At 45.5% G+C, this 26047-nt stretch overlaps 2 protein-coding genes across 4 annotated transcripts in view; one reads left to right on the forward strand and one right to left on the reverse strand.

Annotated features, from left to right (window-relative positions):
- The window catches only part of wb (wing blister), a 199509-nt gene that overhangs the window by 5047 nt on the left and 168415 nt on the right, over window positions 1–26047 (reverse strand). For 2 of the 3 annotated variants that reach the window (XR_012822763.1, XM_075669113.1), the window contains exons 55-60: window positions 11431–11570; window positions 9484–9672; window positions 8148–8378; window positions 5921–6107; window positions 4941–5087; window positions 1321–1471 (exon numbers count right to left, since the gene is read on the reverse strand). The exons of the other annotated variant lie outside the window; for it this stretch is intronic. Coding sequence is in view for 1 of the 2 variants with exons in the window: in XM_075669113.1 (XP_075525228.1) it covers window positions 1321–1471; window positions 4941–5087; window positions 5921–6107; window positions 8148–8378; window positions 9484–9672; window positions 11431–11570 (1045 nt within the window). In the remaining variant the exon portion in view is untranslated. The remainder of the gene's footprint in view (window positions 1–1320; window positions 1472–4940; window positions 5088–5920; window positions 6108–8147; window positions 8379–9483; window positions 9673–11430; window positions 11571–26047) is intronic. 3 annotated transcript variants of the gene reach the window in all.
- Window positions 12838–13787, forward strand: LOC142557906 (uncharacterized). The gene is made up of 2 exons (XM_075670108.1): window positions 12838–12856; window positions 13255–13787. The coding sequence occupies exons 1-2, from the start codon at window positions 12838–12840 to the stop codon at window positions 13761–13763; spliced, it is 528 nt and encodes a 175-aa protein (XP_075526223.1). The 3' UTR covers window positions 13764–13787.

A 26047-nucleotide genomic window follows, 5' to 3' on the forward strand; every position in this document is an offset into this window, starting at 1 on the left:
GAAGAGGGGGGCCGGCTGAAAAGCTGGCTCGCAGCTTCAGTAAGTTTGAGGCCGCTGTCATCGCTGCTAGGCCGCTGTGGCACCAAACAAAAATAACACTTTTGTCACTCGAAGTAAATAAATACTGCACGTTCTTTCCCCTTTCATCGCACTCACTCTGAGTTCCGTTTTTGACACGTAAGTGGGCGATCTCCCGCTATTTCGGTTAAGCTGTACTATCGTTTATTACGTACCTTTTGCGAGCTCCGGTCAACTACGGTTAAATGAGGTGTCACTGTATTGAGTGCAAATTTAGTGCAACTGACCTTAATTTAGTGTACTTTATATCAAGCATCAATGCATCAGCATAATAATTAGAGCCCTAGTGGACACACAGTATGTATAAATTTATAGCACCTGACTCCATCTGGCTTGTACACATTAGCACAATAGCATACACTAGCTGCCAAGTGGCAAGACTTTACAAATGTCAGGTATGGGCCAAGGAGAGACAGCTCAAATGAAAAGCACCCGTAACGTGAACAGTGCGTCACGCAAATCTCTAAAATGGGAGGTGCTCAAATGCAGAATCTGCAGGGCATTCTGTGAAACCAGTAAAGAACCCCACCCCCCCAACCCCCTATCTTGATTTAAAGTACTAATCTCAGTGTATCTGAAAAAGACCATGAGTACAAGACCCTACTCTGACCTCACTAACTTACACGACAAGTGTCTTGCTCTTCATAGAGGTCTCTGCTAGCAAAGATAAGGGCAACGCCATTGCCTAGTATACACGTAACTGGGAACGGAAAATTGACCCAACAGAAAGGACAATAAAGGTAAACAACACCGAGCTTGCAACTTTTTGTGACGGCCACAAAGTTTCGTGCAAGAATTATTTGAGGGAACTCTGGCATTGTGATTGCTCCACTACCATGGGAGTTGCGGTTAGTACATGGATTTGTCTAACCTTTGGACTTGTGGCTGCAAACGTTCTCACAAGCTATTTATTACGCTTTATTTTTCTAATTTTTCAAGCACTCGTAGTTCTCCAACTGAAGCAAAGCAATTAGTCTCTGCATATTCGTTGCAGTCCCTTGTAATTTTTGTGGGGATCAGGGTGCACCTCGTCATTTTTATGATGGTGTTCGCCTAGTCTGTCATCTCTATGCCTCTCCCTTTTGTTCTGCAACGGTTACCGGGGGAGTCGGAGAGGTCCCAAACTGGATTGCAGTCGGGGCCGCTCAGCGTCATAACTACATGGCCAATAAGAACCAGAAAGAGCGCATAATTAAGCCCCCTATCAAGATTGCCTTTTTGACAAAGTAGTTTTCGACATACCATAAACAGCGTAGGCATCTCCCTGGAAGAATGCTCCAGGCTCTATGTTGGCAAAGCACTGTCCAACGCCATTCGACTCTCCACTGGCCAAGTCCACATATCTGTTGTTGACATTGAAGTTCCGGATGCAACCCTTGAAGCTCTCTTTCACCTGCAAGCACACAGTAGTACTCAGCTTATACCCACATCACACATCCATAAATTTTTTTTTTAATTAACTGAACTGCCTAATGGTTCAAAGATTAATGCTATTTGCACAATGTTGGTACAATGAACATGGATATAACGAATTATCAGATATAATAACGTAAAATATAGCCTTTCTCACCCATATCAGCATGTAGAATATTATATGCTTATAACGAATATCCAATGTAACGAACATATTTTCGTGCCTTGGGCGACTTCGTTACGAGGTTCGACTTATCGCTAATGAAAACTACCCACTAAATTTAGCCTATTTGATAAATTTGCTGGCATTTCATAATACTGTCTGTGTTCCCACTCGCTGAATAAAGTTGTGTTTCGTGAAGTAGCATCACATAATTTCATGCCTGCCAACCTGAGAACCTTCGCTTTAAACATGCAATTTATTAAACCAGATGTTTTGAGGTCAACTTGACTCTTTTCTTGGAGATCAAACAGGCGAAGCACAACAGTAGCCTCCTGTCTTCAGTGTACAGTGTCAGCAGTGTCACCCCCAGTTCATTGTCCCCTTGTACCCCACATCCACCACCTTATCCCGTTGATCCAGGAAAACCGGGAAAAAAAGATTATCAGCCTAAGTGAAACCCCTTCCCAATATAATCAAGATCTTTTATAAGACTGCACTCGGCGGCATTCATTGTTTAATCCTTGACAAGTTGGCCCAGAAACATTTGGTTTTACGAGTGAATTTTATTTTTGTAGGAAAAGTTATTAAACTGACAAGGTTGCAGCAGTGTTGCACATAGCATGCCAGACAGCTTTGATCATACGGCTAAGAAGGGTCTCCATTAATCATTTATGAGAACCCAGCCCTACATGACCATCATTGGAGTACCGTATTTACCAAATTGTAAGGTTCCCTCGATTAAAATGTGTACCCAATCTTGAGCCAATCACAGAAGGCATAGCCGCCCTTTTCGCCAATCGGAGACAAAATGGTGAAATCAACAGCCTGATGGATGTTGAAAGTGTATAGAATGGCAGCTAGGTTTTGAAATTGTCACGTGATGCTCCCTCTCCCTTGAAAGTAGCAGGCCCACAGAGATGTGTAGATTAAGTTGCATAAATCTTTTAGCCCCAATGACAACAGCCTGTCACTATTGCCGTTTTGATTTTGTACTTGCGTCTAATGCACATGTCATTTTTAAGTAATTTTTGCAGAACGGAAGTGCATGCTAGGATTGAGCAAACATATTAAACAGCTCGTACAAGCTTCCTCCAATGCTTCAGACAAAAATAAAGTCACCATTTCACACAAAGGGCAAAGCATAAAAAGCACCTAGCAAGGTACAGTTAAACCACAATATAAAAAACTTAAATATAACATAATTCATGATATATTGAAGTATTTAACTTTTTATGGCTTCTTGTCCATAAAGCAACATGTATGTAGAACCTCAATCTAACTAAGTGTGTTTATAGACAATTTTAATACAGTTAAACCTCTATAAAACAAAGTCAGTGAAATAGACAATTTGATTTGTTATATCGAAATTTTGTTATACTGAAATAACGCCTTTTATGCAAATAAGTACAGTCACCGATAAATTTTTCTTACACAGAAGGGTCCGCAAAACTTTCCTATTTGGTAGCCGGAAAAAGCAAACTTGAATGAGAAAAAGAAAATTCATTTTGCCGAATCTGAGAGTCGTCCACGAAAGATATGTTTTCATGCCGTGTCAACATCTCCACATCAGCGGCACAGACCACAGCTAGCCACACTTTCGCCTCCACTCCGCCCCCACGGCTGATAATGTCACCCACTGTGGGACGATGCTATTATGAAAAGCGCCAGCCATGGGGAGCGAACGCTTGGCCTGCCTCTCGCTTCAGCGCATCTCCGAAACTCAAGATGGCGCAACCTCCAGTGATAAACACACGGAAAGACAGCACACAAGATGTCCCGTCCTCTCCCCACGTCATCTCTGCACGCTTACTCTTTGCACATTCCGCAGATTACCTCTAAAACAGGGTGCACTGGTGCTCTTGCGAGTGCCATATGTATGTCGTCGTTCAACACAACCTACAGCTGGTATTTGACAAGTGGCACCTGGTCCACTATCTTTTGAACACATAAATTTTCCTTTTCCACGTCAAGGCAAACCACAATTTCTCGGTCTTACTATAAATATCTGGGGAGGGGGCAGTCAAGAGTAGTGCATTTTGTATTTCTGTGAGCATACAGTATAAATGTCGAGGTGTGCGTTATAATCGAGGATGCGTTAGAAGTGAGTAAATACAGTAAAACCTTGTTAAACCGTGCCCGCTTAAACAGTAGTTTCGTTTTAAAAGTAGCAAAGTCAAATCCCCGACTCAGCGGCCATTGAACATAATGTGTTTTGTATCCGCATAAACCGAACCAGCTTATTGCGTACGTATTGGTTAACACGTAGTGTTTACACTTTTTGTCATGCGTACACGGCGGTGCTTTGTCTCCATTGGGAGGCCCGGCAGAACAACAAGCCTCAGAGATCTGAACAACAGCCTCCAAGCGCCCGGTGCGTTTGCCCATGAACCCACATCAACATCAACATCATTTCAACACCGTCCCAGAGAGCGTTGTGGCGTCATGCAAACAAGGACTCGTGTCATACCGCAGCTCGGATAAAAAAGACGCCGGGTGCACAGCATAGAAGAAAAATTGGACATCGTTCGTGCTGTCGAACGTGACATGAAGCAGTCGGCACTGGCACGCGACATGGGTCTACTGTTGACAACGGTGTGTGTCATTAAGAAGTTGCTCAGCAGCACTGCTGCAACCGCGAAGAGATGTCGGCCGTAAGGTTAGACTTTTCGCCATCGTTGCCTCTGTTTTGCCAAAGTGTCGCCTAGCGACAGTGATAAGGACGACATGGAAAGCGACAGCACGGGCGATTCAGGCTCGACAGTGGTAGAAGCTGTGCGTTACGTCAGCCTCACGAATGCAATCGGCACGACGTGAACAGCACCCCGCAATGAAAAGGTGCCCCGCGACTTCTGCAACGCTAGCGCATCCGCGCACGGAGAATATGCAACACTAACGAGGAATCTGCAATGCGAGTGTTTGCCGAGAAGAGGGGGCTGGTTGAAATGCTGGCTCACAGCTTCGCTAAGTTTGAGGCCGCTGTCGTCAGTGCTAGGGCACCGTGGCATCAAACGAAAATAACACTTTTGCCGCGCGAAGTAAATAAATGCTGCATATGTTTTTTCCCCTTTCATCACACTCTCTCCTCCGTTTCCGACAGGTAAGTGGGCGATGTCATGCTATTTCGGTTAAGCAGTGCTATCGTTTACTACATACTTCTTCCGAGCTCCGGCCAACTATGGTTTAACGAGATTTCACCGTACAGTGCATGCAATGAAAAGAAATGTAGCAGTGTTCTGTCTAGTGACAGTGTCTGTCAGAACTTGAGCAAGGCGTTCGCCACACTCACGAGATCCTCAGGGACGGAGAGGCTTAACGCAATGCCGCCAACGTATAGCGGGCTGCGGAAATGCATTCGCTTGTGCACCTGCAACATCAATGCCGCCTTGTCGTCCACGGACAGAGTCAGTCGGGAGCCTTCCTTTGAAAGGCCAACCTGCGAGAGCAACGGGCACGCAAGTTTACAGATTTAAGGACCAAAAAACAAAAACAAAGCAGCTATTCATTATTAGTTTCATTTTACAGGCCTCTTTGACAAGAGTTTCATTTCATCATGTAATTAGTAATGAAGTATGTTTGAATCATGATTACTGAAGGTCTCACAACAATGGTCTACTGAGCACAGAACTCTAAAGAAAACTGGCATGACAGTGCAAATATTACCACGCACCCTTGGCTCGATCAGCCTTTGACATGAAGTGACCTGCTTGTATCATTCTAGGCTGTGAATGAGATACCGAAAACATGCACAAACATAGGCCAATGTTATATATATTCTTTCTGCAGGGAAGAAATCAGCCACCTGATGACTAACTGGTCATCCTTGCTGAACCACAAGTCTCAACTTACACACATTCAGGACAAAACCTTACACAAATAAGAGATGCATGCCCGTATCTCAGATTTCTATGTATTGGTAGGAGCATCCGAACTTAAAAATCGCAACCTGAACTGATGCCTCATTAATGTGAGCAAGGAGCTGCATTCAACTACTGGACCAATAGTTAGATAATTAAAACACATGTAATTCCGCTATACCACTGCACACCTTGTGAAACCAGATATTCTCATCTTGAATACTATTTCGTATTTGTTTGGTCACCGTGCCATGGCGTGCGTGGAATTATCTCTACTTACAGTAGCAACAAGGCAACTCTTCCTACATTGTTTTACTATGCGATTTTGATGACTTTTTCATAAAAGTCTTGCTTCCACAATTTGTGCTGAATCTGTCAAGTTACAAGATTAACGATTTCGTGCCAGACTCACGTGATGCCAGTCGCAGTCATTAAGGCCACCATGGCTGTGGAGCTTCTTTGGCGTCTTCTCTGTGATTTCAAGCAAGACTCTGCCTCCAGACAGGACAAGAGCAAAGTGCCGATGCGGGGAACCGGCTTGGGCCAGCAGCAGCACTCCGTTGGGGTAGTACGTCCGCAGCTCCAGTCTCACGTTAAAGCTGCACCGTGACAGTGGAGCACAGTTTTTCAAAAAAGGAAATTGCACATTGGAAGTTAACCATCTCTCAAAACAACAAAGTAACAGATACAGTATTGGGGGCAAGCTCCATCACTCAAAAAGCTGGCGCCGCCGTCAGTGTGATGTGGTATAAGGGATCATGTGGACACAGCGCGACTACGTTGGCTGCTTCGGAAATATAAAAGCAAAGTGAAAACGAAAGTTTAAAGTCCCACTTGCGCTGCGGTTGTGATCAAGAGGGGATGTTTTCCCGCTTCGGGTGTCTGCTTGACAACGCTTGAAAGCAGTATGAAAGGTAGTAACTGCCTTCGAAGGCATCCAACGTGGTAGGCTACTGCTTGGTGCCGCAGTGCCGGATGTGCGCAATGCAGCTCGCTGCCAGCCTTCATGCGTAGCCACAGGACAAGAAGCTGCATGAAGCTTGAGTCGCAAAACTTAGAACCGGCAGGCAGCCATCGACTGCAACTCGGGTGTGCAGCAAGCACTTCCGCAAAGAATTCTGCTACAGCATCGAGGCTGTGATGCTCCGTGAGTAGCAGAAAGCACACACTGAGACGCTCGCCTGGGTCAGCGCAGGAATTTGCACGAGGAATGTCGTGGTGTTCTATTCCAGGTCAAAAATGTGGAAAAAACAATGTGGCTCGTGGAGTGCTAGGCAAAAACTGATTTATTGCTTGCCATGTATGCTCCATCGAGGTGTTTGCTCGCGCCACCCGCTTTGCCACTGGCACAGCAGCGCCTCCACAAAAGTATTATTAATGCACAAATTGAACATAGTAACAAGAAGAATGTCACAAACAAATATGAAAGAAAATAATAAGGACAATGATAAATGACAAAAGCTTCTCAACATTTTTCACAAAGATAAGCATCGCTAGGTGTGTGCAGAAATGCTACATCTATGCATTAATCTGTCAGTTGTGTTTTTCTTTATCTAAGATGTTAGGATGCTTTGTCACTAAACCTAAACATAATTCTTATTTTTACACTGTCGCTACTTATGAACTGCCCACGCACACTAATATATTATCAACCGAAGATAGCACTTCTCATCTCTCACATGCTTGGAGAAGTTAGCATTAAAGTGTCAAGAGTTGCCTCCATTTACTTTCTTTTTTCTTTTTACCATGTACTGTAACTGACTGAAATGTTCATGAGAACATGAAGGTGTAAGGTTGGCATGTAGCAATGGCAGTGAAATATTGACAGAGGTGGTTTGCAAAAGTATTAGCATGGCTAGTGGTTTGCATCGTGGTAAAAAACCTCAAATTGTAAACAAATTCTTCCAGATTTTTTTTTTCGCTCGACATCACTCAGACCCACCACCTAGCTATACAATAACGTCCCTGAGATACAACCCAGTACACTTCACTACACTAGGCTACATTATGATGCCAGACCAAGTCGACTGTGTTGCTGTGCTTCAAGTGGTAAGCTGAAACAATGATTAAAAAAGAAAAATGACAAATGCCAGAGACCCTGATTAGTGAACTCAATCACTGCTGGTAGCAATCCGAAACGCCTTACTTTTCGCTGAACTAGAAATGAGCTCCAAGCTTGCACTGGCTAGAGTTCTTTGTACCGCAGATGTGCTCAAACATCACTCCACTCTTGCTTGAACTGGGCCGTTTAGACATTTGTCAGGCACTTCACCGCTTAACCTGAAAGCACCTCACTACTTGGCAGGTAATATGAATAAGTTTTCAAGACATCAGTGCTCCAGCAAGCCCTGGATCATGTCAGGCATGTCCCCGAACATCTGCACATGCGGATCACGTTTTCCAACACTTGCACTGCTCCTGAGCTCAAGCTCTACAAGCTTAGAGCGCACATGGAGTGCACCTAAAGTAATGGTAGAATAATCAGAGATCTAAGAATGATGCCACAGTATGCGTCGCTCTGCAGAGCCCAGACGATCACCTTCGCAGTGGACGAGTGGTGGAGCAAACAGACACATGAAACAATTAGCAGACATTTTCAGTTCACAAGTACCGCTCACAGCAAGACCCCAGGTTCTCACTTGTTTTTGAACTTGATGGCATCAAACAACTTCACATGGCTGTTGAGAGTGTCCCCAAACTTGACGGCCTTTTCGTGCAAGTCGGGCGGCGGCTGGTCTGAGCACTGGTCGAGTTCTTGCTCCGTGGGGACGGCCATTCGGTCATGCTCGGGTGGCATGGGACGCGGGCGCTTCAGCAGCTGTCCGATGCCGGCTCCTTCGTGCGACACCGGGAAGTTGAAGCCCAGGAGGCTACGCGAGAATTATTGGTGCATTCAGATTAGAGGGAGCCACAAAGAAACAATGTATGGAATGAACAGTTTACTGGCACTTGTTAAAGTGTAGTATCTATAAGTGTCCTGACAGATTTTCAAGGTCTCTGGCTATGGCTGCTGTGTGCTACATCAAGTCAAATTATACAGCTGTAACGACTCACATTTTTCATTTTTCAGAACCAGGTAGGCGAGTGCTGCCCCACATTTATATCCATGGTTGTGGTATACATTCATGTGAATACAGTGCATGTGTATGTGAGTACCAAGAAGCCTGCATAGGGGTAGTCGTCTTTAGAAAGGGATGGATACTCAATTTTGCATATTAACATGCAAACAAAATAAACACTAGCATAAACAAGAGCAAGTTCACTACGCACAAGTGGACAGGAGAACATGCGCTAACCTCATCCAAATACTGTGTGTAATGTTCAGCTTTATACTAGTAAGCAAGAGGCAACGTTCGTTGCTTCTTCAGAAAGTTATCACATTTGCAAACCTGCATGCATTTTGACTTGCAATTATACCTAATAAGGAAAGAAAGGCTTTAACAAGTGCAGAGTCAAGCTCTGAAACAGTCCTACAGAAAGGGTGCATGAGCTCATATATGAACAAAACAACAAAACCTTAAGAGCCACATGTGAATGCTGTATGTCTCATAGAATGCACACAGCCACAGCCATCCTGTCAATGTTCCTTTGTTGTACTCAGGCAGCTTTGTCAGATGCAGACCTGAAAGGGTTGTCATAAGTGCACTGTGAAATGAAGAAATTAATGTAAGATGTTATATGCAAAGAGCTACGACCAGCGTCGCCCCAGCTGACAGGAATCGAAGAGTTGAGGGGAAACAGGGAAAATAAACATTGCACTCAATATATCTCTATGAATATTACGTCCTATCAAATAATTTATTTTCGAACGTTTTCCTTGAAAGGCATCACACTCATTCAAGCATGCCGCTCAATTAAAAAAAAATAAAGGTGTTTCAGGGCCCACTCAAGAATTATGGCGCAAGAAGTAGACAGAAAGAATAAGAGTACATAGAAAGAGCACTTCTTTCTGTCTCAAAAACTCCTTATACTCACACATCATTGAAGACCGCATCCTTGATGGTACCCACAAAGTGGTCCCGGGTCGCCGCCTGGTTACCTATGGCGGTGCCACCTCGGACGCCCCCAAAGAAGAGGCCTCCCAGACCAGGACCTTCAATGTCGCCTGTGCCCTTCGGCAACCGCAGGCTGTCTATTTCAGCGTCGTCAACATTAACTTGAATCCTGCGCAGACATTGAGCATGTCTATTTCAGCGTCATCAACATTGACTTGAATCCTGTGCAGACATTTAGCATTGGTTTCTTGTGCCTAGCAGCTCTGAAGGACAGCCAAGATAATTGAGATGAAACTCATGTCCAAAACCAACAAATGCTCTATAAGAGATGTACAGTCAAAGGCTTCAGATTAATTTTGGCCATCTGTAATTGATTAATGAGGTGCTGAAGACTAAGTACACTGGTGTCTTTCCATTCAGTTCACGCCTTAATGTAGCTGCCACTGTTGGCATTTTAACTCAATTAATCCTACATCCAAAAACAACGACAAACACAATACATACTCGTCTAAATCAGGGATCATCGAAAACTGTGGGCTCATGCAAACCTTTTGAATCATTTGACAGTACCAATGCACTGCTGTGTCCTTAACCCTTACCTGGTGCATGCAATGAAGCCAGCCCAGATGCCTTGCCCCTCAATTTCTCCTAGCCAGTCATCACACTTTCGCTACATATCAGTTTTAAGCTCTTAAGTCAAGACAGGAATCTTCAATGACACCTATACTTTGATATCATTTACTACTTGTCAGAGGATGTGTCAGCGTGTAGGGGTCCCGCATTTTAAACACCGAGCTCCACACAAAGCTTCACCTCTGTGATGCAAACCGTTTTGAAAGGAGTAAAAAGACGTGATAAGTTGCAAGTCAAAAGACGTAGAGTGAGAGAAAATGAAATTACAGAGGCATACTTATGCACTAAAAACTCATTTTGCTTTCTCGTGATGACCCGAATAATTTCTCCCTGGTGGTAGGAAAAGGTTTGAAAGTACATTCAAATGGTCTTCCCATGCAAGCAAACAAACATTTCCATTTGAGATAGAAATTGAAAAAAAAATTGAAATCATAAGATGGTAATCAGCATCCAAGCTCAGTAAACTGTTGAGCAAGGTTTACTATGCAAAAATAAGAATAAAAACAGCTTACACAAGTACAACAGCTGTGTCTACTTTACTTTAAAGGAGTAGTGACAGAAAATTCTCGTTTCATTTCTATTGCTTTATTTAATGGCCGTCAAAGCAGTAATTACGCTATGGGGTCTCAATTTCTTGCAAACACAAAAAATAATTACTTACATAACCTTTAATGCAACCAGTTCAAAATGTGCAACAAGTGCAACGTGGTTTCGGGTGTGAGAAAAAAAATACCCATCCCATCACCGAAATTCAAAACCAATTGCGGCAGCCTCGCAGTACCAGATACGACTTATGCACAAATACACACACGTACACACTACAAAAGTGCTAATGAAAGCCAAGTACATTCAGCACTCCACAGGACAAGAGGGGACAGTGGGTTCCCCTCGATTTCCAATGGAAGGGCTGATTTGGCAGCTCTTGGTAACAGTCACTGCAGTGCTTTCAACCGCCGTACCGAGCTGACTGGCACGCTCTTGAGTTGTTCGTGATTCCAAGTGACCACTACGTTCACTTCCAACGACATGAGTATTTTCCTTTTTCACGTCTGAATTCTCACTGCACTTAGCATGCATTTTGAATGGGTGGCATAACAGGTAGGGTAACTAATTATTTGTGTTGCTCTTGAGGAATTGAGGCTTTGTAGCATAATTATGGTGTTGACAGCTACCCAAAAAGAATCTACAAAGAAAACACAACAGAAAAATTTCATGCTAGCACTCCTTTAAGTGAACAGTCTGTGTTTGCCTTGGTAGGTTATAATAAAGAATGACTGCAGTGACACCAACTTACTTTCGATGCCTCTTGATGACAGTGATGGTGTGGAATTTGTTGTCATTGTAGCGCTGTTCCGAACGCGAGGCCACTTCCCCAGCACCGCCGTTCAAGCGTAGCTCAATGTGACCATCCTTCAGAGCCACTGAATAGTAGTGCTGCAAACGGCAATCGGGTTTGCTTTCGTTACTGCCACTGGTGTGCCCTAAGCACCAGAAGTCTATTGCCACACTTCAAGTTGCACGGCGAGAAAGACGGTTATTTATTGTGATACACCGCTCGCTAATTATAGCATGTCTATATATAATATGTCTGTCTGTAATATGAAATATAATTATATATGTCTAAGCTATCGTTCTTCAGATGCACGTGAAGTTATGCACGCCCAGCAAAAAAGAATTCACGTTTTTGTATTTTGTGGTTGTGATGTATCCCTAGCGTCAACTAAGCTATGTCATTATGAAATCGCACATGCGCTCAGGTATATATGTCTGTACTTCTGAAAAATAAAATATAATCAGGAGTAGGCGCTTGTCTTGCCTCCCCACCCCACACACACACACAAACTTTTCTTTAGTTTTGCCGCCTTTGTCTCGTTTTGCGCTGCTCAACAAAATCAGCCCTGGTCGAAACGAAAGGGGAAAAAATTAATTTCTGTGGTTTTACGTGCCAAAACCACGACTGTGATTATGAAGCACACCATAGTGCGGGATTCCTGCTTAATTTTGACCACCCGGATTTCCTTAACGTGCACCCTTTACACGGTACACGGGTGTTTCTGCCATTTCGGCCCCCTTCAATATGCGGCCGCCACGGCCGGGATTCGTTCCCGCAACTTCGGGCTTAGCTGCGCTACACCAAAGCAACCACGCCACCACGGCGGGTCGTAACGAGAGAGGATCTAACGTTTCAACGCCGGAGTTCACTGAATCAGTTGTCATGTTTATCGTCGTCCTGCCTGCCCTTTGTCGTTGTCTTATCTACCTCCCCTCCCCCCCCCCCCCGTAACAATTTGCAATATACCAAAGGATACTCGATGACCCGCTACCTAAAAAAAGGTATTTCCATGATGCTGAGGACCTGCAATTATAGTTATAAACAAAACGAGTTACAGTCAAACCTCGATATATCGAACACGGATATATCGAATTATTGCATATATCGAACACTTTCTATATCACGTGGAAAATCGCACGCATTCTTAATTTTTTATTTCGAACGAGGCTGGATGTAAAATGGATATATCGAACTCCGCTGCCCCAGACCAAGTGCGCTCTGTTGACAGGAGGTGAGCTTTCCCGCAACACTCTCGAAGATAGCGGCGGCGCGATGGGCGTTCCAGACTGCTGCGTACGACAGCTGCCCACATCTGTTGCGCCGAGGGCGCCATTTGAACGTAGCGGAGTACGCACGCGGCGGCTTGGCATGGCCGTGGCTTGGCCAGGTTGGCTAGTTTGACAACATCAACAACACGTGCGTCTCGGTGCTGCCATTTATGCTACGCCAGTCGTGTGTGTGGCTTAGGCCTGTCGTGGTTGGTGTGATGGCTGAAAACGCGAACAAGCGGACGACCCTGACATTTGCTGCGAAATTGGAAGTGATACAGCGCGTTGAAAATGGAGAAAAGAAATCGAGCGTCGCCGAAGCTTTCAACATCCCAAGGAGTACTTTGAGCACTCTGCTGAAAAATAAGAGTGACATAAAGGCCAAGGCGGAACAGAACCAGCACTCAGGCGCGCGGCGGGTGCGCAAAGCTGCCTTTGAAGACGTCGAGAAGGCGCTGTACAAATGGTTTATCGACGTAAGGGCCGGAATATTCCTTTATCGGGACCAATGCTACAGCAGAAAGCCAAGAACTTTGCGTTCATTCTCGGCGCCGAGAAGTTCACTGCTTTCGGCATGCGGGTTTCGTGACCCGCATTGAAGAAGCTTCCGAGGAAGCAACCGAAGATTTGACGTTGGATGGCACAGAGGAAGAATGCCAGCTTGAAGAAACCTGGAGCCAGTTCGAGCGCTTTGTCGGTGCTGAGCCACACAGCATGTGCATTGAGGACTTCGTTGGCGGTGACGACAGCACCGGAACAGTGGCGGAGTTAACAGACGTGGAGATCGCTGCAGAAGTGACTGCTGAGCGGCCAAACGAAGACGCTGCCGAGGCTGATCCAGCAAGCGCTGATGTTGCCCCACTCGCGACAGCAGCTGAGGCTGTAGCTGCTTTGGCCGTTGTACGCCGCTACTGCGGCGCAATAGAAGGCACTGGACTGTCTCTTGTGGACCCTTTGGACTATGTTGAGGATGCCGTGGTCAAACACGCGGTTGCCAATATGAAGCAGGCTACGAAGCTTCAGTAGTTTCAGCGAACTAAATAAATACTTTGTTTGAAGCATCATGTGAGTATCTATTGCACAAATCAATCAATGAACCAATCGTGGCGCTAGTTTTTGACATGTTTTCTACGTGATTTTATATATCGAATTCTGGCTATATCGAACTATTTTGCGATCGCCGCGCTGTTCGATATATCGAGGTTCGACTGTATTATCGGCAGAGCTACCCCTTTCCCAGTGGCCGTGGTTGACATAACAACTGAACTCCGGCAAGGAAAGTCACAGCCTCTTCCGTTGCACTTCGAGATGACAAGGAAGACGAAAAAACAACTTACATAATGCTTTGCCGTCTCCTGTGCAGCAAACATGCGAAACGAGGAAGGAAACCGCTTGAATTTCCGGGTGTAGTCGTTGGATCCACTACACCGATTCTTCAAGGCTGACAGAAGTACGGTGCGTCATGGCTTGTGGCAACTCTGGGATCGAGTGCCCGTGCCGGGTGCAAAAATTACGAGTGTGGGCAGCAGGATAACGCACGTATCTTGGCAAGCAAAAAGATTACCCTCTGATAACAGAAAATGGTCATTCAATAAACAAATTCAGATAAAACGGTACGGCTTGTATCAAAGTAGACTCAAGATAAGTCTACTACCTAACTATTGAAATAGTCCTCCACGACTGTAGCTGTTGCGAAAGAAAAAAAAAAAGAATAGAAACAATGAGTAAAAAATTAGGGGGTTTTACGTGCCAAAACCACTTTCTGATTATGAGGCACGCCGTAGTGGAGGACTCCGGAAATATCGACCCCCAGGGGATCTTTAACATGCACCTAAATCTAAGTACACGGGTGTTTTCGCATTTCGCCTTCATCGAAATTCGGCCGCCATGGCCAGGATTTGATCCCGCGACCTCGTGCTCAGCAGCCTAACACCATAGCCACTGAGCAACCACGGCGGGTGAAACAGTGAGTAGTGTACATGATACTGCCGCGGTATTTGTTTGCTTTACATGTTATTGAGCTTGCAGTCATATATGGACATTCAAAATCGAATTCTCAACGTTGTTGTCGGCGTCACCGTGAGGTTACGCTTTCTTTTTCACATCGGCTTCTACACGCAAATCAATGCTCGCCTTTTCACTTACGCGCAAAACAGGCTTTCGACGTTATCGCATGACGAGTGCTTTCCCACGACTGCATAATGACGCTACAGCGGTACGAACATGTCATCATCGAACGTATGCGATACTACGTCCAGTACGTTAAAAAGGAATACAGTCAACGACTGAATTTTCGGACGCCCAAATTTTTGGACATGCCTGATATTTCGAACGTCTTCGCGGCACCGCCACGAGCTCCATAGAATCAATGTATAAGGACATCTGCAGTTTCGGATGCTCGAACCCCCCGCCGTCCAATTTTCCGGACTTTTTGACGCGACGGAAGGTCCTTTGGCTCCTCGCGCAGCGCCCTTGCGAAGGAAATCGACTTGCAGCCGTAGCATATCACCGCTTTGAACCACAACTAGCCGAATCTAGCCGTCACACACCAATTTGGTCTGGCCACGCTGGCTATGTTTATCGCCGCACTTCCGCCTCCGGCGGAGTTTCCGGAGCGGCGCCATTTCGTTTGTTTACGCCGGCCACGTTTTGGCTAGCGTGGTGTGTGGTTGTGCTGTGCAAGCGTGCTCTGCGACGCTAGGCCTAGGTGCTTCGACGCTCGTCAGCGAGCTCCACTGTTCGCAACTTGAGTATTTCGCTTGCCTTGGATGGCCCCCACTCCGTCTTCGTCGTCCTCGCCGATGGCATCGAAGCGCGGAAAGCAGTACCGTCGGTTAACGATGGAGAAGAAAACTGCCATTATTAAGCAAGTCGTGAGCGGCCGATCCCAGGCTGGCGTGAGCAAGGAGTTCGGTGCCCATGGACGACGTGATCAACGACCTCCGCTCTGCTGGAGTTTCCATACCTACGGAAATAACTTTCGAACAGTTTGTCGGCGCTGAGAACGAGCTCGACTTCTGCGCAGAACTGACTGACGAGGAAATAGTCCATCAGGTTGCGAGGGATTCAAAAGACTCCGATGTTGAAAATGAGGAGCCAATGCCTGTGCCGACTACAAGCGCCGAGTTGACGCGTGCACTGTTGACTCTTTCATCGGTGTACAGTGCTGACATGACCCTTGCTCAGATCGAGGCGAATATGATCGCATGCAACCGGAACGCCGTCCAAACAACAATCAACAAGTTCTTTAAGCCACTGCAGCAATAACACCGGCTGCCCGACGATGCAATGTACATAATAAACCGGCAGTCGGCTGCATACACAGTTTTTGAACGCCTCTTTTTGTAGCCACTTCACTGATGCCTTGGCAGGGTTTCCGAAGCCTGGTACTTCGCCCTTTACCTCAAGATCCGATAAAAAGAGAATAAGTGCGTTTTTTTGCATGCATTCATTTTTTCGGACTGCCTGAATTTTCGGACGTTTTTACGTTCCCTAGAGGGTCCGAAAAATCGGTCGTTGACTGTAGTTCATTGCATTGCAGCAAGCTCTCTAAAACTACAAAAAGAAAACAAGAAAACAATAAAGTAGAAACCATCAGATGATATTCAAGTAAGCGTTTTCAAATACTTTACGCGGATCACCGAAATCAAATGTACACACTAGCGACACTTGCGAAGCATGCATGCTGACGTCACTAACGGTGTTTCGCCATGACAGAACAAATTATCGTCTACATGTTACGGTAGACGGCATGGCAATGAGACGAATGAGATAATGGCGGTGCAGCGACAAAGAAAACGTGACTATAACGTACCAGAACATACACGGCCCGCCGTGGTTGAGTAGAGGCTTTGGGAGTTGCGCGGCACGCTGAGCACGATGTCTCGGGATCGAATGCCAGTCGCGGCGGCTGCATCGTTATTGTCGTCCAAGTCGTCGTTGTTGTCGTCGACTGGACGACAATAACGATGACATGGACAATTAAATTACGAGTCCATGTCGTCATTATTGTCGTCCATGTCGTGGACGTCCATGTTGTCGTTATTGTCGTCCATGTCGTCGTCGTCGTTCAGCAAAAAAGAAGCAATGTCACAGTTATGCAAACTTCCCCTGATAATAAATTCCAAGTGTGCTAAGGTGATGTATTTTACACTGTTCTAAAATATACCGCTAATTCGTGAGTAGGACTCTTGCAAGAACCTCATAAAACACTAACATTTCCGCGTATGCTGCAAACTCACGTATAGAGTATATCCGCATCAGATCATCTAACAGGAGCAATTCACAGAACTGTGATATCTGGGTTTGGCGAAGACTTATAGATCTGTAAAAATCGTGCTTATATACATTAGTTGTTTTCCTTGCCAGCTTCGACAATTCTTCTAAGAAAGTTCCGGCTCTGAATCCAAACTCCATTTCAAAGATTGCCTAGAGTATAACTTTCTCAATAAAAGGCAGCAAGTTCCCATAACTACAACGGTTCTCTCACGAAATAAGTACATGCATTTCATGAATTTCAATTTTACATGTATCTGAAAGAAAATCTGACTCGAGTTCTAGCTAACGCTTCCTCTTGATCGCGGCACATTTATTTTTGGTCAATTTATATCCCTGTGTTGGTGAAGTACATACTATACATGATGCTATATTTCGGAGCAGCTGTTCCATAAGGGGAATGCAAAAAGTTGAAGCAAGCTTTTATTTTCGAAAAGCTTGCCCAACTCCTTCTTTTACACATTGTTATAATATCTACGCTTAACTACAGCAACTCTTCCGTCCAATCGAAGCTCGATGTATTGTTTGTAGGCAGTATCCGTTTCATATGCATACTTACAATATTCCCCCTAAGTGGCAAGGATGCTGTTGCATGTAAACTGCAGTATCTGCCATAACCAAGTAATAAATTGTATCTTCACGCTTTGATAATAGCTTTCATAATAGTATACTACCTTCTTTACGCGCAGTGTTAACAGAAATTCTTTTTTCAGCGAAATTTATCGGCATTCACAATGCAATTCAGCATTGCAAAAGCATGTATAGTCGCGGACAACTTTCTGTGGCAATGAAGGGAAAGCTATACGGAGACCAAGGGCGCCCAAGAGAGAGCGCTCTTGAAAAGAATTCCGGGTTTTCAACCCTGTTACTTTACGCTCGGGCAGAGAAAACAAACACTTTATTAGCAGCATTAAAAAAGGACAACACACACCCCTGAATGTAAATATTTACTTATTTTGTGCCTTTTCTCTTCCGCGTCCGGGCAAACGCGAAACCCACGCAAGTCGAAGCTGCGTCGATTCAGTGTCTGTTCCAAGCAACCAAAAGCTCTGTCAAACGCTAGCGGAGTACTTGGCCTGGTAACACATGTGCAGAAGCTCCGCCCCTGTAGCTTTACCTTCATTGCCACAGAAAGTTCTCCGCAGGTGTAGACCCCTTTAATTACAGCTACTTATAACTAAGCTTTAAAGTTTCGAGAGTCATTGCATTTCGAAAGAAATCTAGCTAAACTTGAGGCCCGACATCGGAAAGCAGCCGAAACCTCCTCCTTCAGGAAACATGGCTCGCGTATATTTAGTTCCTAGGAAGCACGAAGTCATCGAGGACGCGTGGCAGCCGAGAGAGCCACAGCAAGCGCCCTTCTAACCGTGACGTCGCTAGCGAGAGGGCGCCACTCCAGTGTCTGGCCGCTAATGTATCACATACGTTATGAAGGGAAAAGCCTTAGATGTCTATGTTGGCGATGACCTTGGCGAAACTGCGCCGTGACGAAAAGTGGCCGACGCCACAAAGAGTAAAAACGCGTCCCGAAATGCTAGGATTGACGTAATATTTCTCAAGGAGGTTCCTGTAAACAAAGTGAATTAGTGGCTTTGAGAACAATATTTGGCACATCTCGGTGTGGGTGGTAAGTAGCCACGATTAATAGGTTCGGCCACTCACACTGACTTGTCTCAAGGTGTAACGACACAGCACATATGCTCAGATATGCATGTTTTGCTATGCTTTGACACTATTTCATATCAGCGATGCACCTTTTCCACAATATTTGACGATAACAACGATCTGCGGCTGTAGATGTCGACGTAAACAAGTGCACCGCTTTGATAAATCCAATGCAGAAGGCTGCGCTCGAAAATTCTTGAATATGTGAAATGCCTAAATAATGTATAAAAAGAAAACAAAAAGCGATGTCCAAGTGCAGAAATCAGTGACAAATTCCAGGACAGCCGCGTCACCAAACTGAACTCAGCGTGCCTTTATCGGCCGCACTGTTCGCCGAGCAGAACGCCTTCGAGGCGCACGCCGTGAACTCTGCCACTAGCATTCCTAAAGATGGGCGCGTCGCAACACAACTGGTTGCCGAGGACATTACGGAGCCGGGCCGAAATATGCTCGTACCTTCACCGAAGCTACTCGGCAGCAGGACGCCGCATGACACAAATAAATATTAATCATAAGTAGCACATACAAAGCTAGTACATAATAAAACACCCCTTATTCATGACTGTACAATGGTAGACCATACCTAGATATAATCACAATAGCGCAGTCTTGTAGATATCTGACTATGTATACTCTACAGCTGTGTCAGATGGATAGCATGTAGTTCCTCGTCAGTTCACCACAAAAGGCAGTGTCAACTTGAGATGGTTATAAAATTGGAGATTTGCTTCATGCACTTATAGTGATGTATTACTAAACTAGTCGGTGTTCTTAATCTAAACGCAGATTTCACCAAAGTAAGCTTCACTTATAAGGTACTGCAATAACCAACAACATATTTACATGCTATGTCAGGCTGAAATTCTTTTTAGCCTTGGCATCTTCAAGCATTATGGCACAGTTCCAGACAGGATAACACCTTTTCTAACACACAGCTGGATTTATGAAATTTTGCTATACATTTCACGTTTGTACAAATTGAAATTTCTGCAAATTTATATTTAGTGGTTGCAGGTTTTTACTCATGCAGAACGCGTTGCTTTTCGGGAATGCGGTGTGACACGTGCCTCTGATGCTCTGGGTAAAACTGTGCATTGTTTTAATACTTCCCTTTTAATACGTCGCATTTAATTTCGGTATTAACTATCACCAAATCATGAGCCTCACAAAAATCTACTAACATCTGCCCTGTTGCATCTGTCGCCCCGTCAAAGTATTCCAAATGTGCATTCATGTCCCCTAGGATGATTATCTCCCGTTTCATAGCTAACTCCCTGATGTCCTTGGCCATACATTTGAAATGTTTTGTATTCTCCTCGTTCGACTCATTCCCCGTTTTCAGATAAACCACTCCCAGGATTGTCTCAACATTCCCTACGGTGCCCTTGAGCCACATGTGCTCACTGCAGCTCTCCCTTACCCTTTCCCAGTCCTGTCCCTTCACTAGCGCCCCAAGGCCTCCTCCTCTGCGTTCTTTCCTTTTGCGGAATTGCGGGATTCGGGAATTGCGGGAAGTTGCGGGATTCAACCAACCCAGGTGAATTCCGCAATGAATGGTGGCTCTTCCTCATCTCTTAAATGGGTTTCGGCAACTCCATATACCTGAAAATTTTCCGTTTGTAACTGTTCTTCTATTTCGTCCCACTTAATGCGATTTCTTCCCCCCTGCATGTTGATGAACCCCACATTTACTGCCTTCTTCTTCCTCTTCCTCCTCCGTGCTCCTGTCCTGCCCCCCCCCCTCCCCTGTTTTTCATCTTTTATGTTTTGGCTTGCAGGGTCGCCCTGCGTGCCTGCAAAAAAGCCTAAGCCCTACGACCCACCCTCGTTCCTACCTGCCATCCCGCCGGTGTAGTGTAGTGAATGCCATCTCGGACGAAAGGGGGGAAGTTTTTCCCCCCAATCATTCTGTTCACCTCCACCACATCACACTTGAGGGCTCGCCCCAACTCCCTAATTACTACATTTGCCGCCACTACCTGTTCTTCAATGAAAGGGCTCTGTCCCGACCTCTGGGACAGTACACAGGGCAATGTGCACCGCCTCAGCGGTCGCCCTTAATTTCGCCACTCCCTCTTGAATTTGTCTGCCCAGCATTCGCCCCCTATTCTGCAGGATGTCATTCACCCCAGCATGCAAAATTACCAGGTTTCTTCCCTCTCTGTTTTCATTCAGTTTGCTTTTGGCTCTCTCCGCCACCGCTTCGAATCGAGCCCCCGGCATGCATTCGACCTTCACTCGTCTGTCATACTGCACTGTTCTGAGGAGTGCTGTTTGTATCGCGATACGTTGGAGCTTCCAACGACCCAGACCTTTCTGTCTTCAAGCAAATCTTGCCTCCCTCCTGTCTCTGTCGGCTGGGTCTTCCCTGCCTCCTCGCCTTCTCTGCCTCCTGTCGTCTCATCCCTCTGTACCTGTCTCCCGCGGTCCCCACGTTAACGTGTCCTCCCCCAATTCTGCTCCACTGGGTGATCCTCCTGCTTCCTTTTCTTTCAGTTCCTGCCATGCCTCCCTCTCAGCTTCTCTCTCTCTCATCTCTTTCAATTGTTTTTCCAATTGCTGCCCTTTCTCTCGCTCCTCACTCCATTTCCGCTCTACAGCCTCCATTCTTGAGGCCCACTCCCTCTCGACCCTTTCCTCAAACTCTGCGCTTTTCGTTTTTTCTTTCTCGAGTTCCTCCTTTGTCCTCGCCATTTCACTCTTTAGCTGCTTCTCCAAATTCTCAATCACCTTACACAGCCTGCACACGAAGCCGTTCCCTTCCGCCTCCGCCACGGTTTTAAATGTCGTTTCATACAAATAACACCATCGTTCACACCTCTCACACTGGACGAGGTCCCCACCTTCCTCCTTGGCTTTTCTAGCCGGCCGTCCCATGAATTCTCTTGTCCTACTGTTATTTAACAGTGTACAAGCGAGGAAAAAAATTAACTATAATAAAGACCACTGGGAATCTCTAGAAGAATAAAGAGAGCTAGTAAAATAACCAAACCAATAACCAGGGGAAAAAACAAAAAAGGAGGAAAAAAACACACTTTTAGCCCTAACTATTAAACCTTTAGTCCTAACTGTTATGTGTTGGCCACGACCTACTTTATCGCCCTACTTTGGCTAAGTGTTCTCTTGGCTTCGCAGTGCTCCAATTCTCTGCAACCTACGTTTCTATGCTGGCCCTATCTCCCTTCAGATTTCCCGCCGCTGCAATTAGAAATAAAAATAGAAATAGAACTTAGCTGTCGGCATCCGTCCGTCTCGGCTCCGACTTCTCCGGCTTCAGCGCTGAATCAGGTGCGCGCTGATTTGATGTCCATGGTGATGTGTTGGCAAGCGAACGGATCAGCGTTGCCAGATTGGAAAGTCGGCACGACACCAGAAACTCGCTAAAATTTCCCCAGATTTCACCAGAAAATAAAAGTGCCTTATAATGCACAAAAATGACCAAGAATTAACATTCGTCAAGCACTCATCTTATTATTTATATAATATCACGATGAGAAGCCTTTAATCATCCCTTGGAGCATCGTAGATACCTGAACGAAACCTGCGTAGCATATCGTCTGTGATAGTGAACTTCACGCAACACCCCTCTCTGGAGGCCGACGTTGTGCGAATTCGTACAATGGAAGCCAAAGTTTATAGCGACATTTTGTTCCTGTACTTAGTCTTAACACACGTGACCTGACTGAAGACGCGCTCCACCACTGCATTCGACACTGGGCGAGAAAGACACGCCACTGCATACAATGCAAGTTCCTGGTAGGGCTTTTCCCCCATGGCATTTTTAAACTTGAAAATTCTAGCCCAGACTGTTGCAGAATCCTCAGGAAGTTTTATTCGAAGACGGCCTGCGCAACAGGTTTTTCTGACAGCGAAACGAGCGGAGCGTCAGCACGTGTGTTGGCTGGCCACGTGACGCACTGCCGGTGGCCGGGCGTTGCTCTTCCCGTGCTTCCCACGGTAGATTCATTCCTCCACTAGAACAGCCGGTGCCGTCTATTGAAACGACTTATAACTATACGTGCGTTGAAACCTAGCGCTAGCATCACACGCTAGCACAAGCCTTAGCTACGGCTAAGCTTTATATAGTTCACTGTACCCTAGCAGTAGCACAGCAACACAGGGATTTCATGAGGAGTAAACAAATACAAATATAGGCCTTAAAATCGTGGTAAAGTCCCTTGATAATTTGAAAGTAACGACACTCTTTGAACTCTGCCGCCGCCGCGCGACCTCCTCGCCTCCTCCTCGCCCCTTGTGCGTTCCCCCCGCGGTAACCAGTTTTGCCCCCGTTTTTTCTGCACGTCTATTGGTCTCCCTGCCGTTGCCCTTGGAAACGCGCGTATCTTGGGTTTTGCTTGTGTTTTTCTTTTTCGTTCGCGCCATTTTCCTCCTGAGCACGGCTGGTTCGGCGCTTTAGCTCGGCGTAGGGAACGTTGTACGCCGTATTTCCTGCTCTCTGTGCTAGCGCTATGCCGGGCTGTTGCGCATATAACTGCAGTAAGAAGCCTCAAGATGGCTATGCCGTTTTTATGATACCACAAGAAAAGCGTGACCGCTTGCGCAGGAAGCAGTGGCTGCGTGACATTGGCCCAAAAGAACTTTATTCCGACAAAGAACGGCGTTGTTTGTGAGCTGAGGCGTCTTTCTTAGAGCTCGTAGCACAGCATCCCGTAATGCTGCATTTTTTTTTCGTTCTTGCGGCCTGCTAACCAGCGCTTTTGTTGCGGTTGTCCTCAGTATGCTTAATATTCCCCTCGCACGTCGCTAACTGTTGTTATTCAGTCGGAAGTGCAGCATTATAGATTCTGCTTTGCGCCCTGAAAAAATTAGTGGCAAATATACCCGTATATTGCAGGTGATAAGCGTTAGCTTTTAGATCTCTATATTTCAAGGTCCCGTTGTAAACTGGAAGTATCACGTGACCCAAGGGAGGCCAGAGGTGACCCAAATCATGTCCACCCCTGTATAAGAGAATGATTACCCAATTAATGAATCATTAGTGATTGACATAAGGTGGATTAGGGAGGATTAATGTGATTAGAGTGTATTAAAGAATATTAAGGTGGATTAGAGTGCGTTAAGAAGGATTAAGATGCATGAATAAAGATTAAGTTGGGTGGAGTAGAATTAAGGCGGATTATGGTGGATTACGGTGAAGGGTTGATGAAACACTTAGGACCGATTAGGGTGGAATAGGGTGCATGAACTAGGATTAAGGTGGATAAAGTAAGATTAAGGTCCATTAATGTGGATTAAGGTGAATTAGGGTTGATAAAGGGGGATTAGGTTGGATTAGTGTAGATTAAGGTGGATTAGGGACCATGGAGCTGGATTAGGCTTGATAGAGGTGGATTAGGATGTATTAAGGTAGATTGGGACTATTAGGCAGGATAACATTGGATTAAGGTGTATGAATAAGGATTAAGGCGGATTATGATGGATGCGGATTGATAAAGGAGAATTAAGACCGTATATGGTAGGCTAAGGTGCATTAGGGGCGATGTATGTTGATTAGGTTGTATTAAGGTGGATTATTAATGCACTTTAATCCTCCTTAATTAATCAACCCTAATGCTTCCTCATTCACTTTAATCCACCCTAATCCACTATAATCGTCCTTAATTCACCTTAATCCGCATTCATTTACCTTAGTCCACCCTAATCCTCCTTAATCCACCCTTATCCTCCTTCATTCACTTTAATTCACTTTAGCCCACCATAATCCTTAATGCACCTTAATCCTTTTTAATCCACCCTCATCCTCCTTCATGCACTTTCAGCCACCCTAATCCACTATACTACAGAAGAACTTCACTTTGGCCTAGTTGGTATTTACTGCATATCATATTGAAGCACATATCTCGTACAGATGACCCCTCTTTCTGTGTTCCATCGTCCGTGGTGTCCCCAAACGAAGAATCCCTCATCAGTTACATCGTTACCGCCCGTGCTGTTTATGTGTTCTCTCCCTCTGTCCCCGTCTTTTTTTGCGGTCAATATGATATGCACTAATCCACTATAATCGTCCTTAATGCACCTCAACGCACCTTCATCCACCCTAATCCACATTCATCGACCTTAATCCAACCTTATCCTCCTTTATGCACCTTAATCCACTTCCATCAACTTTAATCCACCTTAACGCTCCTTAATACACCCGAATTCATCTTAATCCGATCACTAATCATCATTACTTTGCTAATCATTAATCATCTCCTATGCGCGGCTGCACATGCTTTGGTTCGCTTCCCGCCTTTCTTCGGTCACGAGATATTTTCTGTAGCTCACAACGGGACCTTGAAACAGAGGTCTAAGGCTTTCGCTTAATAAACCACGCACAAAGGGATGTGTCACAAGCAATACTAGATCAGACGCACGAAGTAAAGCATCTGATCATGTGGCAGAAAAATTGTCTGGAGCATACAACTCACCCCAAAGCTCCCTTTACATCAGTATACACCGTTCATACGGCTTTAAGAAAAAACCAACCTCCTCATAAACGTTGCCTTCAGCATTATCGATGCTGTTATTAGCATTTCTCAAAATTTTGAACCCCAGTGGGGCGCGCAACTGGCCCAAAAGAACACGCCTCCATAGAATCCTGCGGCCCGTACGCGGGAGCCCAGGAGGAATAGCGTGCCGTGCGCAGCCGGCGGGTGAGAATCGAGGAGGAAAGCGCCGTGAGGAGTAGAGTGTCGCTACTTTCAAATTATCAAGGGATTTTAAATCGTGGCGGCCGCAGGCGCAACCTAGTGTTAAATGTTTGGATGAGCAGCGCGGGTGGACGGTAATTTCGGTAGAGTGGTTTTCCCCAGATATCCCCAGATTTGGTCTGGTGTAGTAGTTTGTTGGCCTTGCCACCAGGAGCTCTACATTTTCGCCAGATTTCCGAAATCTGGTGGCCAATTTCACCAGATGGCAACGCTGAAACGGATAACCTTCTGATAACAGAAAAGGGTCGTGCAATAAACGAACTCGGATAAAACGCTACGGGTTGTATCAAAGCATACTAAAAGAAAGTCTGCTACATAACTATTGAAGTAACTTTATATCTTATTGCGATTATAATGTATCTTAAAAATTATTTCTCGCCGTCGTTGTCGGCGTCAGTTCCGCACAGAATCCAAGTGCGATAACCCTGTCGCGCCCCGCACGCCGTATGCGGCCGATGCGAGGAGGAACGTGCAAGTGTGTGATACGAGAAGGATGGCACGTGGCAACATAGAAGCGTAAGATACGAGACCTCGCCTCCAATGACAGCGGTGGATAGTCGCAGGTTAAGTTTACGTGGTTATATCCATGTTAGTGAGTAAGGTCTCGGACACTACTCTGAAAACAATGCTTTGTGTTTTCTATATGTTATCGTCTTG

This window comes from Dermacentor variabilis, chromosome 9 (assembly GCF_050947875.1).
Source record: "Dermacentor variabilis isolate Ectoservices chromosome 9, ASM5094787v1, whole genome shotgun sequence".
NCBI classification, from domain to species: Eukaryota; Metazoa; Arthropoda; class Arachnida; order Ixodida; family Ixodidae; genus Dermacentor; species Dermacentor variabilis.